The following is a 15,744-nucleotide window of genomic DNA, read 5'->3' on the forward strand; positions in this document are numbered from 1 at the left end:
TGCACTCTGAAATGGTGGGAAAGACAGAGGAACAGAAAATGAGACAATAAAAGTAGCCAGGTTAGCTAAGAAGTCTACAAGAAACAATGGGGTCCTCTACAATATCACAGATTAATGGGAGAAAAGAGAATTGAAAATCATCAACTGTTAGTTGTCAATGCTCCAGACAAGTGAGAATCAATATTTGCAGATGACAACTTTCCTATGAAGGTGAAAGGTGTGAGGAAAAAAAAAAATAGAAAAAAAGATTTGTATTAATGTGTCTGAGATGCTTCCTTAGCCCCTGCTGTGGGGTGTGAAGCTTGAGATTTCATTCTGTCCAGCTGGAGACCAGTAACGAGTGGTGTCCCTCAGGGATCGGTGTTGGGACCGGTCTTGTTTAACATCTTCGTCGCTGACACAGACAGTGGGATTGAGCGCGCCCTCAGCAAGTTTGCCGATGACACCAAGCTGTGTGGTTCAGTTGATACGATGGAGGGAAGGAATGCCATCCAGAGGGACCTTGACACGCTTGTGAGCTGGGCTGATGCCAACCTCATGAAGTTTAACCATGACAAGTGCAAGGTCCTATACCTGGGTTGTAGCAACCCCAGGCACAGCTACAGGCTGGGCAAAGAGATTCAGAGCAGCCCTGAGGAGAAGGACTTGGGGGTGCTGGTTGATGAGAAAATGAACATGAGCTGGCAGTGTGTGTCTGCAGCCCAGAAAGCCAACCGTATCCTGGGCTACATCGAAAGGAGCGTGACCAGCAGGTCAAAGGAGGTGATCCTGCCCCTCTACTCTGCTCCTGTGAGACCTCACCTGGAATATTGTGTGCAGTTCTGGTGTCCTCAACATAAAAAAGACATGGAACTGTTGGAACAAGTCCAGAGGAGGGCCACGAGGATGATCAGGGGATTGGAGCACCTCCTGTATGAAGACAGGCTGAGGAAGTTGGGGCTGTTCAGCCTAGAGAAGAGAAGGCTATATGGAGACCTCATAGCAGCCTTCCAGTATCTGAAGGGGGACTATAGGGATGCTGGGGAGGGACTCTTCATTAGGGACTGTAGTGATAGGAGTAAGGGTAATGGGTTAAACTTAAACAGGAGAAGTTTAGATTGGATATAAGGAGGAAATTCTTTCCTGTTAGGGTGGTGAGGCACTGGAATAGGCTGCCCAGGGAGGTTGTGAATGCTCCATCCCTGGCAGTGTTCAAGGCCAGGTTGGACGAGGCCTTGGGTGATATGGTTTAGTGTGAGGTGTTCCTGCCCACAGCAGGAGGCTGGAACTTGATGATCTTAAGGTCCTTTCCAACCCTAACTATTCTATGATTCTATGATTCTACAGGTATAGACCAACCTAAGCACACACTTCAGAAAACCATTCTCAAGACTCATAGTACTGCCATGTTTAGTTCTGATAAACATATTTCTTAACTTATTACACCTGCAGGATCTCAAGGTAAAACTTTAATTGCTGCACACAGCTTTCACATCAGGAATTTCAATGCTCAGCAGTTCTTTGCACTTAAGTGTTCGACATTTCTGTGCAGCAAGCTCATTTGTCAACACTAATAGAAGAACATACAAATACAAGGGAGATGAAGTCTTCCTAGCCTTCCACTTCTAACTTCTTGACAGCTGGAGGTCAGATATTTTGGAGTTGTGCATGAAAAAAGCACAGGAAAATTTGTGGACCCATTACATTGCAAAGAACTGTGGTGCTGCTCAGTAAATTTCAATACAGAAAGAGCATTTTTCTCTCCTTGACAGATGTCTCTGAACACATTTGAGGTCTTTTCTCTATAAAAGTTTTGCCATTTCTTTCTCTTATTGCAACTCTTGACTCAAAAAAACCCATCCAATCACAAGCTGTATATATGTTCAAAACACAGGAATAAAAAAATATTTCCAGCATTGCATTGTTTTGAAAGTTTTGCAGAAGTTGTAATTACTTAAGACAGTCTTACTCTGTATGTCAAGTGACTCAGTCAGAAACCTCTTAGAATACCTTAACAAGCAAGATAGACTTTGTTATCTACTATAACATTACGTTATATTTGCATTACAAGATCTATTTGCAAATTACCTTTTTAGTGCACTTTTTGACAGTGTTGATTAACTCTTGCATCACCAGATCCACACTTTTTAAGCAAGGTCCTTTCAGCTTGACTATCTGCTTCTTAACAATGGCTTCAAATGCCATATCTGGAGTGAACAAACCTGTTCTGTGAACATAAAAGAATATGTAAGACAGTAATAAAAGCATTGTGCAAGGCAGTTATTTTTACTGAATTGCTCATATCTTCATTTTCAGGGGCTAGCAGATGAGTAATAATCCCTACACAAACAGACTTCCATAGAACTAAATTTGCTCCTTTCTCTAAAAAGGTGTCATTGTGAGTAAGAATATAAAAGTAGAAAGATGCCCTACAACTCAAAGATGACTGTGAGAACTCTAAAGAGTACTGACGGAATACAGTAAGACCTATTCGGCAGTGCATTAAACTTCAGAGAAGGGATGAATGGCAGCTGCAGCACTCCACCCACGATCACTTGCATAGCAATCCTGTAAGACTCCTACAGCCGCACCTTTTACTCACAACAGGAAATAAGGTTCTATTACTCAGAGTACTATATGGATGATTTCACAGTGGTCACTGCATGTTATATGAACCTATATAACAGATACCATACAGAACCAGTTCTAAACAAACAGGCCTTACTTCTCTTTCAAACGCTGCTTACAAGGGCCTGTCTTGGTAGATACATCATATAGAAAAAGCAGACTATAAACAAATGCCCCAGACTATCAGTTCACTACCATAAATGGCTCAACAAGACCTTTCCATCAATAAGGAAAACTCCAGAAAAGTTGTAATGCTGCACCATGGTTACTAGAGTCAACCATCTGAGAATGTACTACACAAGTAACGCAAACAACATTTTTCAAAATACCAAGAACAACCAAGTTTGTAAGCAATGCTTTCAAAAAGTATTATGTACTCACAAGACTGGGTGAAGCGGAAGGAACAACAAAAAAAACACAAAATACCTAAAAACCCACAGAAGACCCTAAGATTTTTGGAATCTGTTCTATTGTCAAAAGAATAGAACAGAAAAATGGGCATGCTTCTGATAAAATGTCACTCCAAAATAGACTGAACATTCCAAAGTGAGATAATTAAGTCATTCCAAACCAAAAAACTAAATATCTCCTCTTCCCAAACCTAATAATATACTGCAGAGATATCCACAAAAGGAAACCTCAACCAACTCATTTGCAAATCAGTCATTTCAAGAAATGGTTGAAAATAAAAGCGAGTAAGATAACACAAGGAATCTGCCACAATTCAGGCTGAAAAGCTTTTCCATATCAAGACACAAGTTTTCCCTCTAAAATTTATGACTTTTTAGGAATACAGGCATAACAGAACTGCAGACACTACCAGAAAAAAAAGCTATTCTTTTCTTTGTAAAATAATTTTCCATCATTTCCGAGTAAATTAAACCTCAGGCAAACCAACTGGCTCAAAATAGCTACCGGAAAAATAGATATGTAAAGGAATGGAATAAAAAAGTCAGCTGCTGGGAATAGCGCATCACTAACATAGTCTAGCAGTCAGCAGTCAGTGTGGCCTCAGGTTAGAAAGACCACAAGCCTCTAAAATGCGACTGGGCTTGAAAACATGGGAGCACTTGCCTGATACCATGTATGTTCTTGATGGCATAACTTATTTCTCTCCGCAGTTCCTTCTCATTGAATTCCATCTAGAGGAACAAAAGCATATGAGATCATATTGGAGTGGTTTTTAACAATACAGAAAATGTTACCTCTCCAATATAACTAGAAGACAGGCAAGTTCAACTGGCAAAATATTCATTTCTAATGCCCCTGAACAAAACATAAGTATTATAAAACATTTAAACATTAAGGCAGCAGTAAAGATTGTTGAAAATCATGCACCCTTCCATTCCAGACATATCACCACTTGGAACAATTTCACAGAGTTGATAGAATGTGCCACAAACAGGATTTGGGAAATGCAATTCTTTTTTAAGCTTGGTTTCTTGAAGTGGTGCAATTTCTGTGATTATGGTCTGTTTATCCTCCCCTTCCCATTCTACTGTTATTTAACCAAACTTAAGAGAGGAGTGGTCTCAGTTATAAATTTAATAAAGCTTTTATTTAAGTTTCTTGCAAGCCAGCCAGGTGGAAGTTAGTGTTATCACGAACAAAAGGGTCATTACTTAAGCCCAACTATCATCTGTTCTGTTGGACTCTTAGTTGACCTATCACCTACACTGAAACCTTGGAACCAGCCAAAACTCACTCTGGTTCTTACCCAACTTAAACTTAGGGGATATCGAAGCTGAACATAAAACACTTCAGGAGGAAGCTTATGAAAAATGTGAAAAAAACCACCAAAAAATGTAGCCTAGAGATACAGTAGAGTCCATGGTGAGGGGGTAGAGAGGATCAAAGAATATGCAACACATTTATAGGAAACCTGATTTCATTAGTTCACATTCAACTGGACTTTTGTTTATTCTGTTACACAAAGGTAACAACAAAAGATATACCAAGATGAGAAATGCTTTCTCAAAACACCAAGTTTTGTTCTGCTTGACCTACCACTATGAAAGCTAGCTTTGATTTAATGCACTGAATAAAGGAATTAGAAAACATAAGAAACAACTGTTTTCCATAACTCTAATTTTAATAGGTACTAGCTACTTGAACACAATAATTTAAATTTACCAATTGTAGTTGTTTGCCTGCTCCATCTAACCAAAAGGAAGATGCTATTTGTGATAAAACAATAAAAGAACAAGGAAAATAGTAAGAACTGGAACTAATGATTATATTCTAATTCCAATATTTGAGAATTCTTAGCATGTATCAGTATCCAAAGCTAGAAACAAAGCCAAATGTCTCACTTATAACTTCCTGTAACTCCTTCTACAAGTAAGAGTGTATTCTTTCTATCAGACCTTAATCTTGGCTCTACTTCTATCAGTATGAACATAAGAATATATAAATGAAAAACAAAGCACACCAGCAAGATGGATAAATACCTTTACTAGTTCAAAAGGAAAACGTTCATGGAAAATACGATTGATTTTGGCACCTCCTGAAAGTTCTAATGTATCAACCTGATCTCCTGATCCTTCGATTCTTTTTTCGAAGTCCACTGAAAACTGTTGCACCATCCTAAATTTCAAAGGTGGGGAGAGAAGTAAAATTTAAAAAATAAAATACAATAAAAAAAATCATAATAGAAATGTGGTAACAATCATACAAGAGAGAAGTGCTAGGCACATTTCAGATCTTTTTCTTACTTTAGATGCTTCCTCTTTGAAGGGGTAAATTTGAATCACATATGAACACAGAAGCAAAAAGGGGAGGGAGAGATAAAATGGCAGACCTTTCAGGTGAAAAGGAGCACAATATTGAGTATCAAGCATCCCTGGAAACAGGCCAAGGAAGGAAGCTGCATGAAGCATTGCCCTTCTTCCTTAGTGTTAAAACCATAATAAAAGATTCCACTTCCATGATTCAAAGTCAGATTAACACTCATCTCTGTTCTATCACTTAACAATAACGTTATCAAAGCCTCAGTAGACAGACTTATTTTGTGGATGAAACCAAAACTGGACAGTGACTTTAGCAGTGTAATTCCTCCAACAAACAACAACAGTATTCAATCCATGACTCCTTGAGCCCAAAAGGGTCAACATCTGCCAGGTCAGTTTTAAAACAAAGCACAGGTGGCACATCACATCACATGACATTTTGCTGTTAGTTGTCAGAGGTATCGTCAGAGAGGCAAACCGCAACAAAGTGGTTTTCACTCACCCCAATACACTCTCACTTAAACATTAAGAATGCCTGCACTAAAGCAGAACAAAGACCATATCATGGCAGTCACCAACAATAAGTTCCTATGAGAACAGAGCAAGCACACAGTAATATTTCTCCAGAAAACTCTCTTGGCCTCAAATTGTTCTTAATTCCATACAGCAGCAATCTGTCCTTGTACTTAGTAACCTTCAATGTATTCCCCATGTCAAAAATGTTCCTAGTTAGAATCATAGAATAGTTAGGGTTGGAAAGGACCTTAAGATCGTCAAGTTCCAACCCCCCTGCCATGGGCAGGGACACCTCGCTCTAAAAGTTGCTTTTGGAAAGCACACAAACTTTTAGTATCAGTTCCTGCAGCAAAGAGCTCTCTGTAGCTTAGGTGCACATTAATCATAGGTGCTAGTCCTCCTTGTAGTTTTCATCTTGCCATCTTCGAGGTCTGTGCTGCTCATCTTTGTACCTTTTCCTGTTCTGCTTTCTCTCTTTTCTAGGATTACTAAAATTAATTTAGGGGAAACTCTGCTGAAATTGTAGGGTAAATAAAGTGTTCTGGAACATCAAGCACAGAATTCTTTGCATCTTGAAGACAGAATCCTTAACCATATCCAAATCTTTAAATTTAAAGCCGTTACAAACGAAAAGAAATTAAAAAGAGGCAAAACGAATTTATACAAACTAGAAAATCAGACAAAAGACCACTCACTGCAACAGGGCTTTAGTTTTTCTGGTTGGATCTTCTGGTCTGAAGTTTTTGTATACCTCTACTTCATGTTCTATAGAAAGCAGCTGATTCTGAAGTTTGCTTCTGAAGGCTGGCAGGGTATCCCGAATATGATTGGTAAGTTGCTAAAAAGCAAATAAAAGTCCTTTTTACTGTTAACAGAAAGCTGGAGCACAACCATCTCCTTCTGGTGCCAAGCACATTATAGAATCATAGAATGGTTACAGTTGGAAACGACTTTAAGATCACATAATTGCAACCCCACCGTCCATGAGCAGGGACACCTCACAGTAGACCATGTCACCCCAAGGCTCTGTCCAACCTGACCTTGAACACCACCAGGGATGGAGCATTCACAACTTCCCTGGGCAACCCATTCCAGTGCCTCACCACCCTAACAGGAAAGAATTTCCTCCTTATATCCAATCTAAACTTCCCGTTTAAGTTTTGACCCATTACCCCTTGTCCTGTCACTACAGTCCCTAATGAAGAGTCCCTCCCCAGCATCCCTATAGTCCCCCTTCAGATACTAGAAGGCTGCTATGAGGTCTCCACGCAGCCTTCTCTTCTCTAGGCTGAACAGCCCCAACTTTCTCAGCTGATCTTCATATGGGAGGTGCTCCAGTCCCCTGATCATCCTCGTGGCCCTCCTCTGGACTTGCTCCAACAGATCCATGTCCTTCTTGTGTTGAGAACACCAGAACTGCACACAATACTCCAAATGGGTCTCATGAGAGCAAAACAGAATCAGCCATGGCCTGTGCTAGTTTACCAGTATAGTTCCTTCTGATCTTTGAAACAATGGAGGCTGTTAAAGAACAATACAATACCCCTTTTTCATACACTTTATAAGGAGGCTTGAAAAATTCCTTTGTCCTCTCACTCACTGAGTCCTGTTACTACACACTTACTTGCTTAGTTACACACAAAAGAAGTTATACACATTACATATGTAATTTGAAAATCACCTCTCATCACTCACCACTCCCATTTTTCTGGTTTTCCAAAGGGTGCTTCCCAATTCCCTATATACTTGTTCAGCATGACTCTTTTACTTGACAGCCACAAGACAAGGACGAGATTCTGAGCATCCATGGCCCACTGAGACATCAACAGAAATGCAGACATAGAGAGTACCTACTTGGCACTCTCCCACCACTGGCATAAATCACCTTCACACAATTTCTGCTCCCTTGCACAAAATATACTGAGGGAAAGAGATTTTGTCCTCATAGTATTGATTATAGAACTTCACCTTTTTGAAACACTTGACTTTTGGCTGAAAAGGTTCTACCACTCAAAACTAGCAGTTTTCACTTCTGAAAATATACCTAGAAGTACTGGAAAATAAATTGAAGGAAAGTAGAAAACAGACTACCAGATCTGTGCTTAACTTACCTCATTTACTTTTGCATATATATGTGGTGTTTGAAAAGCACTATCGGTGTTTTACCTGTGCCACAAATTTCTCATGCATTGTACCTGTTCCTTGATTAAACTAAAGCAGAACTCTTGCATTATGCTGAAAACCCTCTTCCCAAATACAATCAGACAAGCTATAAATAAATATTGTTATATACCAAAACATGGGAACTCAAGATAAAAACTGTTCAGCAGATCGACAGGCACAAAAATCAAAAGCTGGAGTTTCCCTGGAGCACCACCTTGTGGATGCAGAGAAATTGAAACACTACTTGAAACTACAAACACTAATAGGTCCCTAATATCTCAGGGACAAAACTGACATACATCTTCCCATATGTAATATTTTACACACAGTAACAGCAACAGAAGAACAATATACTGAAATAGATAAATTTATAAAACAGCTCACAAACAAAAAAAAGTAAATAGTAAAGCAAGGCAAGCCAGGACAGATAAAATAATCCAAAGGCACACGTAGCTCATGCTTCAGTCTCAAAATTAAGATAAGCGGATTAAACTTTCAAGATATAAAAAGAAGCAAAACATCCTAAACAGACAAAATTGCAGGCTACAAGCAAGTTCTTGCATCCTGCTGAAGACTTTGGTTCTGAGGAACAAATAAATGGCAACAGCATTCTTTTTGGACAAGTCCAGAGCAGACCGTAACCTGGCTAAGTACAGACATATAGTGAACCCTCAGAACACATGATTTCAAAAAATGTAAAAATGTCTTCTCCCCCCCCCCCCCCTCCGCACTTTCCAAATTTGAATTCTAAAAGTCCAGCTAGACTAGAACAAATGTGATAGGAATAGGATGGTATACTTACAGAAGGGAGACAAATCTTATTTTTTGTGTTCATATTCAGTATTCAAGAAAACAGGGGAGTGCAGAACTGTCAGCAAATGTCAGAAACTACATCTCACAGTAAGTTTTAGATGCTACATGTAATATACAGCTTTGTTTATAAAATTGTGAAAATGAAAAAGCTTAAAAGCAGGAAAGAACAAGAAAGGTTCACTGGCCATCATTCATTTTAATATAGATTTTGTATTGGTCCTACCATTATAAAACTGCCTTTACACCACAAGGCATCAGGTTTTACCTGGTTTAGAACTTTCTGGAGATAGGGCGTTCCCATCCGATCTGCCATGTGCCTATACGCTGGGTGGGAAAGAAAGAATTTCCTTTCTGCTAGAAGAGCTGCCTTAATGTCCTTCTTCCCATCAATGTCTTTCTGGCTTCTGTTTACAACACCAACATAACCTAAAACAACACAAACCCAATGGGCAAGTCAGTGCAGCTATTGCCCATGTGACTGAATTCACATTAAGTCAAACTAGACTGCCTCAACTCAAACAAAGCTTTCCAATTTAGGCACTTCAGATACTGTTTACAAGTACTCAGAAACCTTAACAGTGTCTAAATTGTTCATCCTGTTTATGTATAGCAAATACACTTTCTTTTAAATCACTGATTCAAATACAGAAATATCTGAAACTTTGGTGTACCCCCCAAAAATCACTTCAAAATAATAAAACAACAACAACAAAACAAAAAACCCCCCATAAAACAAAAATCAAAACACATACACAGGTCTACATAGATAAATTACATGATACTAGTAAAATAGAGAAAAAAAAATTCCCTTTTGCTGGAACAACATGCTCCATGGGAGGAGATGGTGGTGTCATCAGTAAGTTATAGCTGGAATCAAAATTCTTGATATTGTTTACAACTGAACAACTGTGGCATTGGCTGCCAGAAGAATCACATGGGAAGTTTCTGAAAGGGTTCACAACTTGATTTACAGTGAGATAACTAAAGCTCTGGTGCTTGCTTCTGTCATATGCAAAGAGAAAAAAAATTTCTTTTGTTACAAGCAACAACCTGGCACAGGAGAGAAAACTGGCTCACAACCTGTGCCGACATTTCTTGCTTCCTCTGGAATACGCAGTGTATTTTCCACACATAAAAAAAAAACAACAAACCACAACCTAGGAATGGATCAGTCCAGCACAACCTCTGATTCACATCCAGGCCCCCTAGACAACATCCTTATCCAAACCACTTTCTGGACTGCAAAGAATATAAGCAACTGAACATTTGCACCTCTACGAAGAGGGAGTAGTTTGTTTTCTAGAATTTCTCTTGCATCTGTTCCATCATCCATCAGATCCAATTTTGTGATCACACCGATGGTCCTAAGGCCTGCTCAGGGTGAAGGCAGGAAAAAAAAAGAAAAAATGATACTGAGGAATCATTTATATTCCGACAGAACAACTACATTCTACAATTATATAACACCTGACATTCTCAAAGCTTGTATCACACAATACCAGCTACAACTGCAAGTTATGATATATTTGGAAAAGAAGGGATCATCATTGCCAGTGCTGAAATGTGCTTCTCAAATCTCTAGCAAGGCTTAGCATTCCTATGATATGACTGTATAAAATTTATAATGCAAGTATTATCTAGAAAGCCTATCAACACCACGGTCCCTTTTGCTAGGTACTACAGAAATTTCTAGATAGGCATTGCTCCACTTGCCTGTAAGACATACTGATAAAATTTTTAAAACACATTTACAGCATCATTACTGAAATGACACTAAGCTAACAAACAGTGATGATGTTGAAGCCTATATGAGAATGTACATATACACATCTACATTATAAATCATTTTTCACACAAGAGCTGTTCAATTATGTTACTACATTAGAGAATGAAAAGTGGTTATGTTCAAACACACTTACCTTGAGGGTCCACTTCCTTAGCTAACTTCAGTGCATCTGAGTTGGCCAAATCAGTGTTAGCTGGAGTCACAGCCAGTATCAGACAGTTTTCACGAGAGATGAACTGCATTATCATGTCTCTGATCTGCTGCTCAATATCTGGAGGCTGATCCCCTACTGGCACTTTAGTGATTCCGGGCAAATCAATAAGGGTCAGGCTTAATACTATAAGGAAAACACAGGATCAAACTGGTTAGCACGCCAGACATGTCTAAAGAGGTCTAGGTGTCTATGGCTGCAGACAGATTTTACACACACATACAATCTCACATAAATTTCCTTTATAAGTATATAAATATTGTCAATGGTTGAAACAAAATGGCTGACAATCTGAAAAGTACACTTTTTTTTCTGCTAGTCTTTCATCTCCAGGTTAATTAGTACTATTTCATATTTTAAACATTACAACTGGCACAGGGAATGATACTTCTATCGCATATCCTCAAAGGCTCTTAGGCAAATGAGCATGGCTTTCTGAGCTTTGCTTTGCTTTGGTAGTCAGTCTCTCTCTGACCATCCTTTCAACAGTATCTCAAATTAAGAAATTTTGGGGTATGTTGTTGTTTCGGGTTTGGTTTTATTTTGTGGGTTGGTTTGTTTGCTGTTTTGGGTTTGTTTTTTTTTTAACTCTGTAACTTCTGAAGTAAAATATGTGTAAAAGTTTATCCATTAATAAAACCTCTTTTGTTCTGACATGATTTCCTCAGTACAAGCCACAGTTTCAACTACAAGCATCCTACCTTGTTCAAGCCTGTACTAGGGAAACAGAGTACCCTTCAGAAAAATGAGAAAAATGCAATTCCTAGAAAGGAAACACCAGAAGTATATTTGGGGTCTGGCTAATACAGACAACAGTTGCTGAACTAAATGACTGATCCTAATAAAACAAAGTAAGAGCATTAGGTAGGAAATTTTCGTTTTCTCCTGGAGTCAATATGTCCAAACAACATGCTTCAAGGCAGAGCATTTAACTCAGCTTCTCTCCAGTCAGCTATACCATATCTGTATAGCAGAGAAAGGTTGAGAGGCACATATTTAGAGCCAAGGCTGCTCACAGTGTATCAAAGGGAGGCTCAGCATCTCTTTAATTACCTCCCCTCTTATTTTAATCTTTCTGTCATTTGACTCACCATGAAGACATCAGATGAGGTGGTTAGAAAAATAAAGTGCTTCAGTCAACCACACCACTTTTCTCCTGTATTCAAGACAGATTCAATGCAAAACATTTTCTCTAGATTGCCTTCATCAAATTCGCCAGATGGCAACCAGAGGAACTAACTTTGATCTATACTGGGGGTCTACAACATAAAGCAGCTTCAAACACTATTATTGTCTAAATATATTTTTAATGACAGCAAACAATAAACATCTAATAGGGCAGGGAGACATAATGACTTCCTAGATCACTGACTGGGGAATCCATCTGGAGGGCAGCAAAAAAAAGTTTTGCCACTAAGTCTCCCATCTCCCTATCATTTGTCTTTACTAGTGAGTTACTGTCTAATGGCATATGTACTGGGGGAGACTGGTTTCATCCTGATGTACAGCGAGAACATTTTTAAATCATGAGAATATTAAATGGAACAGTCTGCATTCTGTCCAGCAGAACACAGAAGTTGACAGTTCTTCCAGGTGCATATCCATTTTTTGCTTCAACTCAGTCCCAGAAGTTTTTCATCCCAGAAGACTTCTGACTGGTCAATGAGAATGCATACAAAAGGAAACAGCTAGACAGAGCTACATAAGCCATCACATGACAGAAATATAAAGTAGCATGATTTTACCTACCATGTGGAGAATATATTCTTAAATTTATAGGAACTGAAGAAATGCCTTTGTTCACTCCTGTTACTCTATCTGTTTCTACTTCAATTTCCTGACGAACTTCATCAAAATCAGTAAATTTCCTCCCTTTGCAGTGTAGAAATTCAGCATACTCTGTGAAAAATATCAAAAGCAACTCTGTATTTCACAGGCTATAGACTTAGACACCCACTTTCAAGCCCCTAGTATTCTTCAGATGCATATGTACAAAAGCATGTCATCATGAGTATCAGGAAAGCATTATACATGAGCACATGCTATAGATGTGATTGTACAGATGAAAACCAGCCTACAACAAGAAAGAGTGAGTTAAAAAGTCAAGTTGAATGAATGTGATTTACTGCTTTTAGCTTCAGCATGTCACCTTGTGGAACAACCTAAAAGATTCAAATAGATACCATTTACACTAATAGAACAAGGAACAGATTGTGACTCATATTTGAGTTTTCATCTGATTACATTTGCCTGCAATACATCACTAAATTGAACAGAAGTCAAGCTCTGTATTATCAAAGATTATTAGCACTGGCTTTCAAAAACTAACAGCCCATGTTACACGATTTTTAACAAAGGAGTCTGTATATTTTTAAAAGGTCACAATGAAAATAAGATCACTTAAGAACACCATAATGTTTATAATGCAACTCATTTCCCAAAAACTTCTTGTCATCTAAATCCAAACTATGTTTAAGAAGTTTCTAAAAACTTTTATTGATATAGCAGTTATTCTGCTTAAGTGGGAGAATACAATGAATTCCTACATCTTCAATATCATCAAACCTGCCCTTTTACCTTTTGGGCATCAACCAGGAATCAAGGATAGATACAGTGTAATTCGTTAGACTCAAACTTGACACTAGGTCCCTCCCTGTTTTGACTCCTGAATCCAAATATGGATACTAATTTCCTTCCCTAGATGTGCAAAACCAAAAGCACATCTCAGATTTTAGAACTGGGGTTTCTTCCTTTAAAATACAACACAAATGTTTATCTTACAATAGTGATGCTGTAATCAGAAGTAATGACATAAATGTTAACAACAGATACAAGCTCATTTCCTGATCCCGCTATAAGCAATAGGGCTGGAGAAAGGCTGATCAAAGTTGTGTATGTTCCAGTTAATTTCATCCTGCAATCAAGACCTGATCTCAAAAGTTCCATTTGAATGTTTCTTCCCCAGAAAGCATTTTTTTGGTAAACAGCCCTCAAACCCCAGAGCAAAGAGCTTGCTTGGTACTCAGAGAAGGAACAGAAGCTCAGGAGATCTGATCCAGGAATACAGATTAATCAAGAGTCTTATGTACCAGCACTGAAGTTTGTTTCCCAGAAGTTGCTTTATTACTATTGGCAGAAGTGTTAAAAAACAATAGCCAAAACCACACATGAAACCAATAAAGTAAACTGAGAGGAAAAAAAAAAGGGAGGGGGAAGGAGAGAGAGTAGGGGAAAACAAGTACCAACCTTCCTGTGTTACACTACCATAATCCCCCCAGATTCAAAGGCAAGGGACCAGAAAACCCACCCTTATTAAGACAAAAATAATACATATTTAAAAAATGAGAGCACTCAACAAAAACCTCCATTTCATTTCTGGTAACTTAAGAATTCCAGCATCTCTTACATCCTTTTTTAGTTCTAGCAGCAAAATGACAATGAGTAGGAGTTTTGTATGTTTTGTTGGCAACTATTAAAACAAAACAAAACACACACACACAAAAAAAGGAATATTCAAATAGTTTAAAGTGAAAGATAACATGGCACACAAAATATTTCAGTTTCTCTAGCACATTTCAGAATTCACATATGTAAAGTTTGTCATCTCAAGGTTGGAAAATAGTTATCTACTGGAAAAAGAACTAACAAGTGGCTCTTATTTTGTCCCAGATCTTCATGCACTACTGCTGGAATAACATAAACGTATTCTTCTTAGTTACTTCCCTCCCTCTCTCCCCAGTGGTTCATCAGACTTCCTCATAAAAATATTTCACAATTCAATAATTAATACTCAGTGACTAGTTGTAATCAGTTGACTGACTCAGCTGACTGTCAAGGAAGCTTTTCTCTTTGTTCCACTAAATGCTCAGTAGTAATAGAAAAACTCCTAAGTGAAATGGCTTCATGGTAATTCAAATGAAAACATCAGCTACTTTTTTAGGTGCCTTAATATTTATCAATAGCTCATTCGTCCCAGTGACACCTCTGGTCCCTCTGAAGGAATAGACTTTACAACAGTTCATAACCTGTGGTGCCACGCACAGCCTTTAGAATAAAAATTCAAATTAACAACAAGCACTTTGTTTTGCTCCTTTCAGCTCCTTGCCTGTCCTTGGCAGTGCTGCCTTTAGCTAGACTGGATAAGCACATGCTTGAATGCATTCTTCAGTTTTCAGCTTTCATACACAGAAGAATACTAGGAAAACATTTTATTTACATTTTTATGGAAATGGACATGAAGCCACACAAGAAAAAGGGAGCTTGCCCAAGGTCTGGTTTTCAGATATGTATTTTCTGGATAAAGCTGCAATCACAAAAAAGAACCATTAGCTAAAAAATCTTTGCTCGAATGCCTCTCCGGCATTCTTAAAGGCTCCCTTCAGATAATGGAAGGCTGCTATGAGATCTCCATACAGCTTCTCTCCTCCACACTGAACAGCTCCAACTTTCTCAGTCTTCGTATGTGTTTTTTATTTTTATTTTTTTTTAAAAACCTCCTTGATCCACACCAAGCCGAACCCAAGACCTTCCAAAGTCTGACGGAGCCCATACAGAAGACCCTATGAAGAATACCCTATGCAGAATAATCTGCTACTAGAGGTCAAGAATTTACCAGAATGAGTCACCTGGATTTTACCAAGAATTTACCAAGATGAAGCACCTGAAGGACTCTTCCCACCTGATTTCATGTACAGTTGTTCCAAGCCTGTGGTGGTATCCAGTCTAATATACTCAAGAGTTAAGTCTCCAGCTTGGAGTTTTTAAAAAAGGTGGCTTATTAAATACTGCTCCTATAGCAAAACAAATAAACATACACAGCAAAGGGGGAATGCATTCTACTACTGTCAGTCCTTTAGAGAGATGTCACACAAGCAACAAGAGTCTTGTTAGCTTCAATGAAGCATCCCAGAAAGCTTCAG

At 38.5% G+C, this 15,744-nt stretch overlaps 1 protein-coding gene across 6 annotated transcripts in view; it reads right to left on the reverse strand.

Moving 5' to 3' along the window:
- Positions 1–15,744, reverse strand: part of DNM3 (dynamin 3) — a 178,715-nt gene that overhangs the window by 139,923 nt on the left and 23,048 nt on the right. For all 6 annotated transcript variants that reach the window (XM_061345422.1, XM_061345423.1, XM_061345421.1 and 3 more), the window contains exons 3-10: positions 12,575–12,724; positions 10,748–10,951; positions 10,101–10,199; positions 9,094–9,254; positions 6,548–6,690; positions 5,058–5,193; positions 3,682–3,749; positions 2,068–2,206 (exon numbers count right to left, since the gene is read on the reverse strand). In XM_061345422.1, coding sequence (XP_061201406.1) covers positions 2,068–2,206; positions 3,682–3,749; positions 5,058–5,193; positions 6,548–6,690; positions 9,094–9,254; positions 10,101–10,199; positions 10,748–10,951; positions 12,575–12,724 — 1,100 coding nt within the window. The remainder of the gene's footprint in view (positions 1–2,067; positions 2,207–3,681; positions 3,750–5,057; positions 5,194–6,547; positions 6,691–9,093; positions 9,255–10,100; positions 10,200–10,747; positions 10,952–12,574; positions 12,725–15,744) is intronic.

This window comes from Neopsephotus bourkii, unplaced genomic scaffold, assembly GCF_033783945.1.
Source record: "Neopsephotus bourkii isolate Nb327-2 ecotype Australia unplaced genomic scaffold, CSIRO-AGI_Nbou_v1 NB_234, whole genome shotgun sequence".
Taxonomy (NCBI): domain Eukaryota; kingdom Metazoa; phylum Chordata; class Aves; order Psittaciformes; family Psittacidae; genus Neopsephotus; species Neopsephotus bourkii.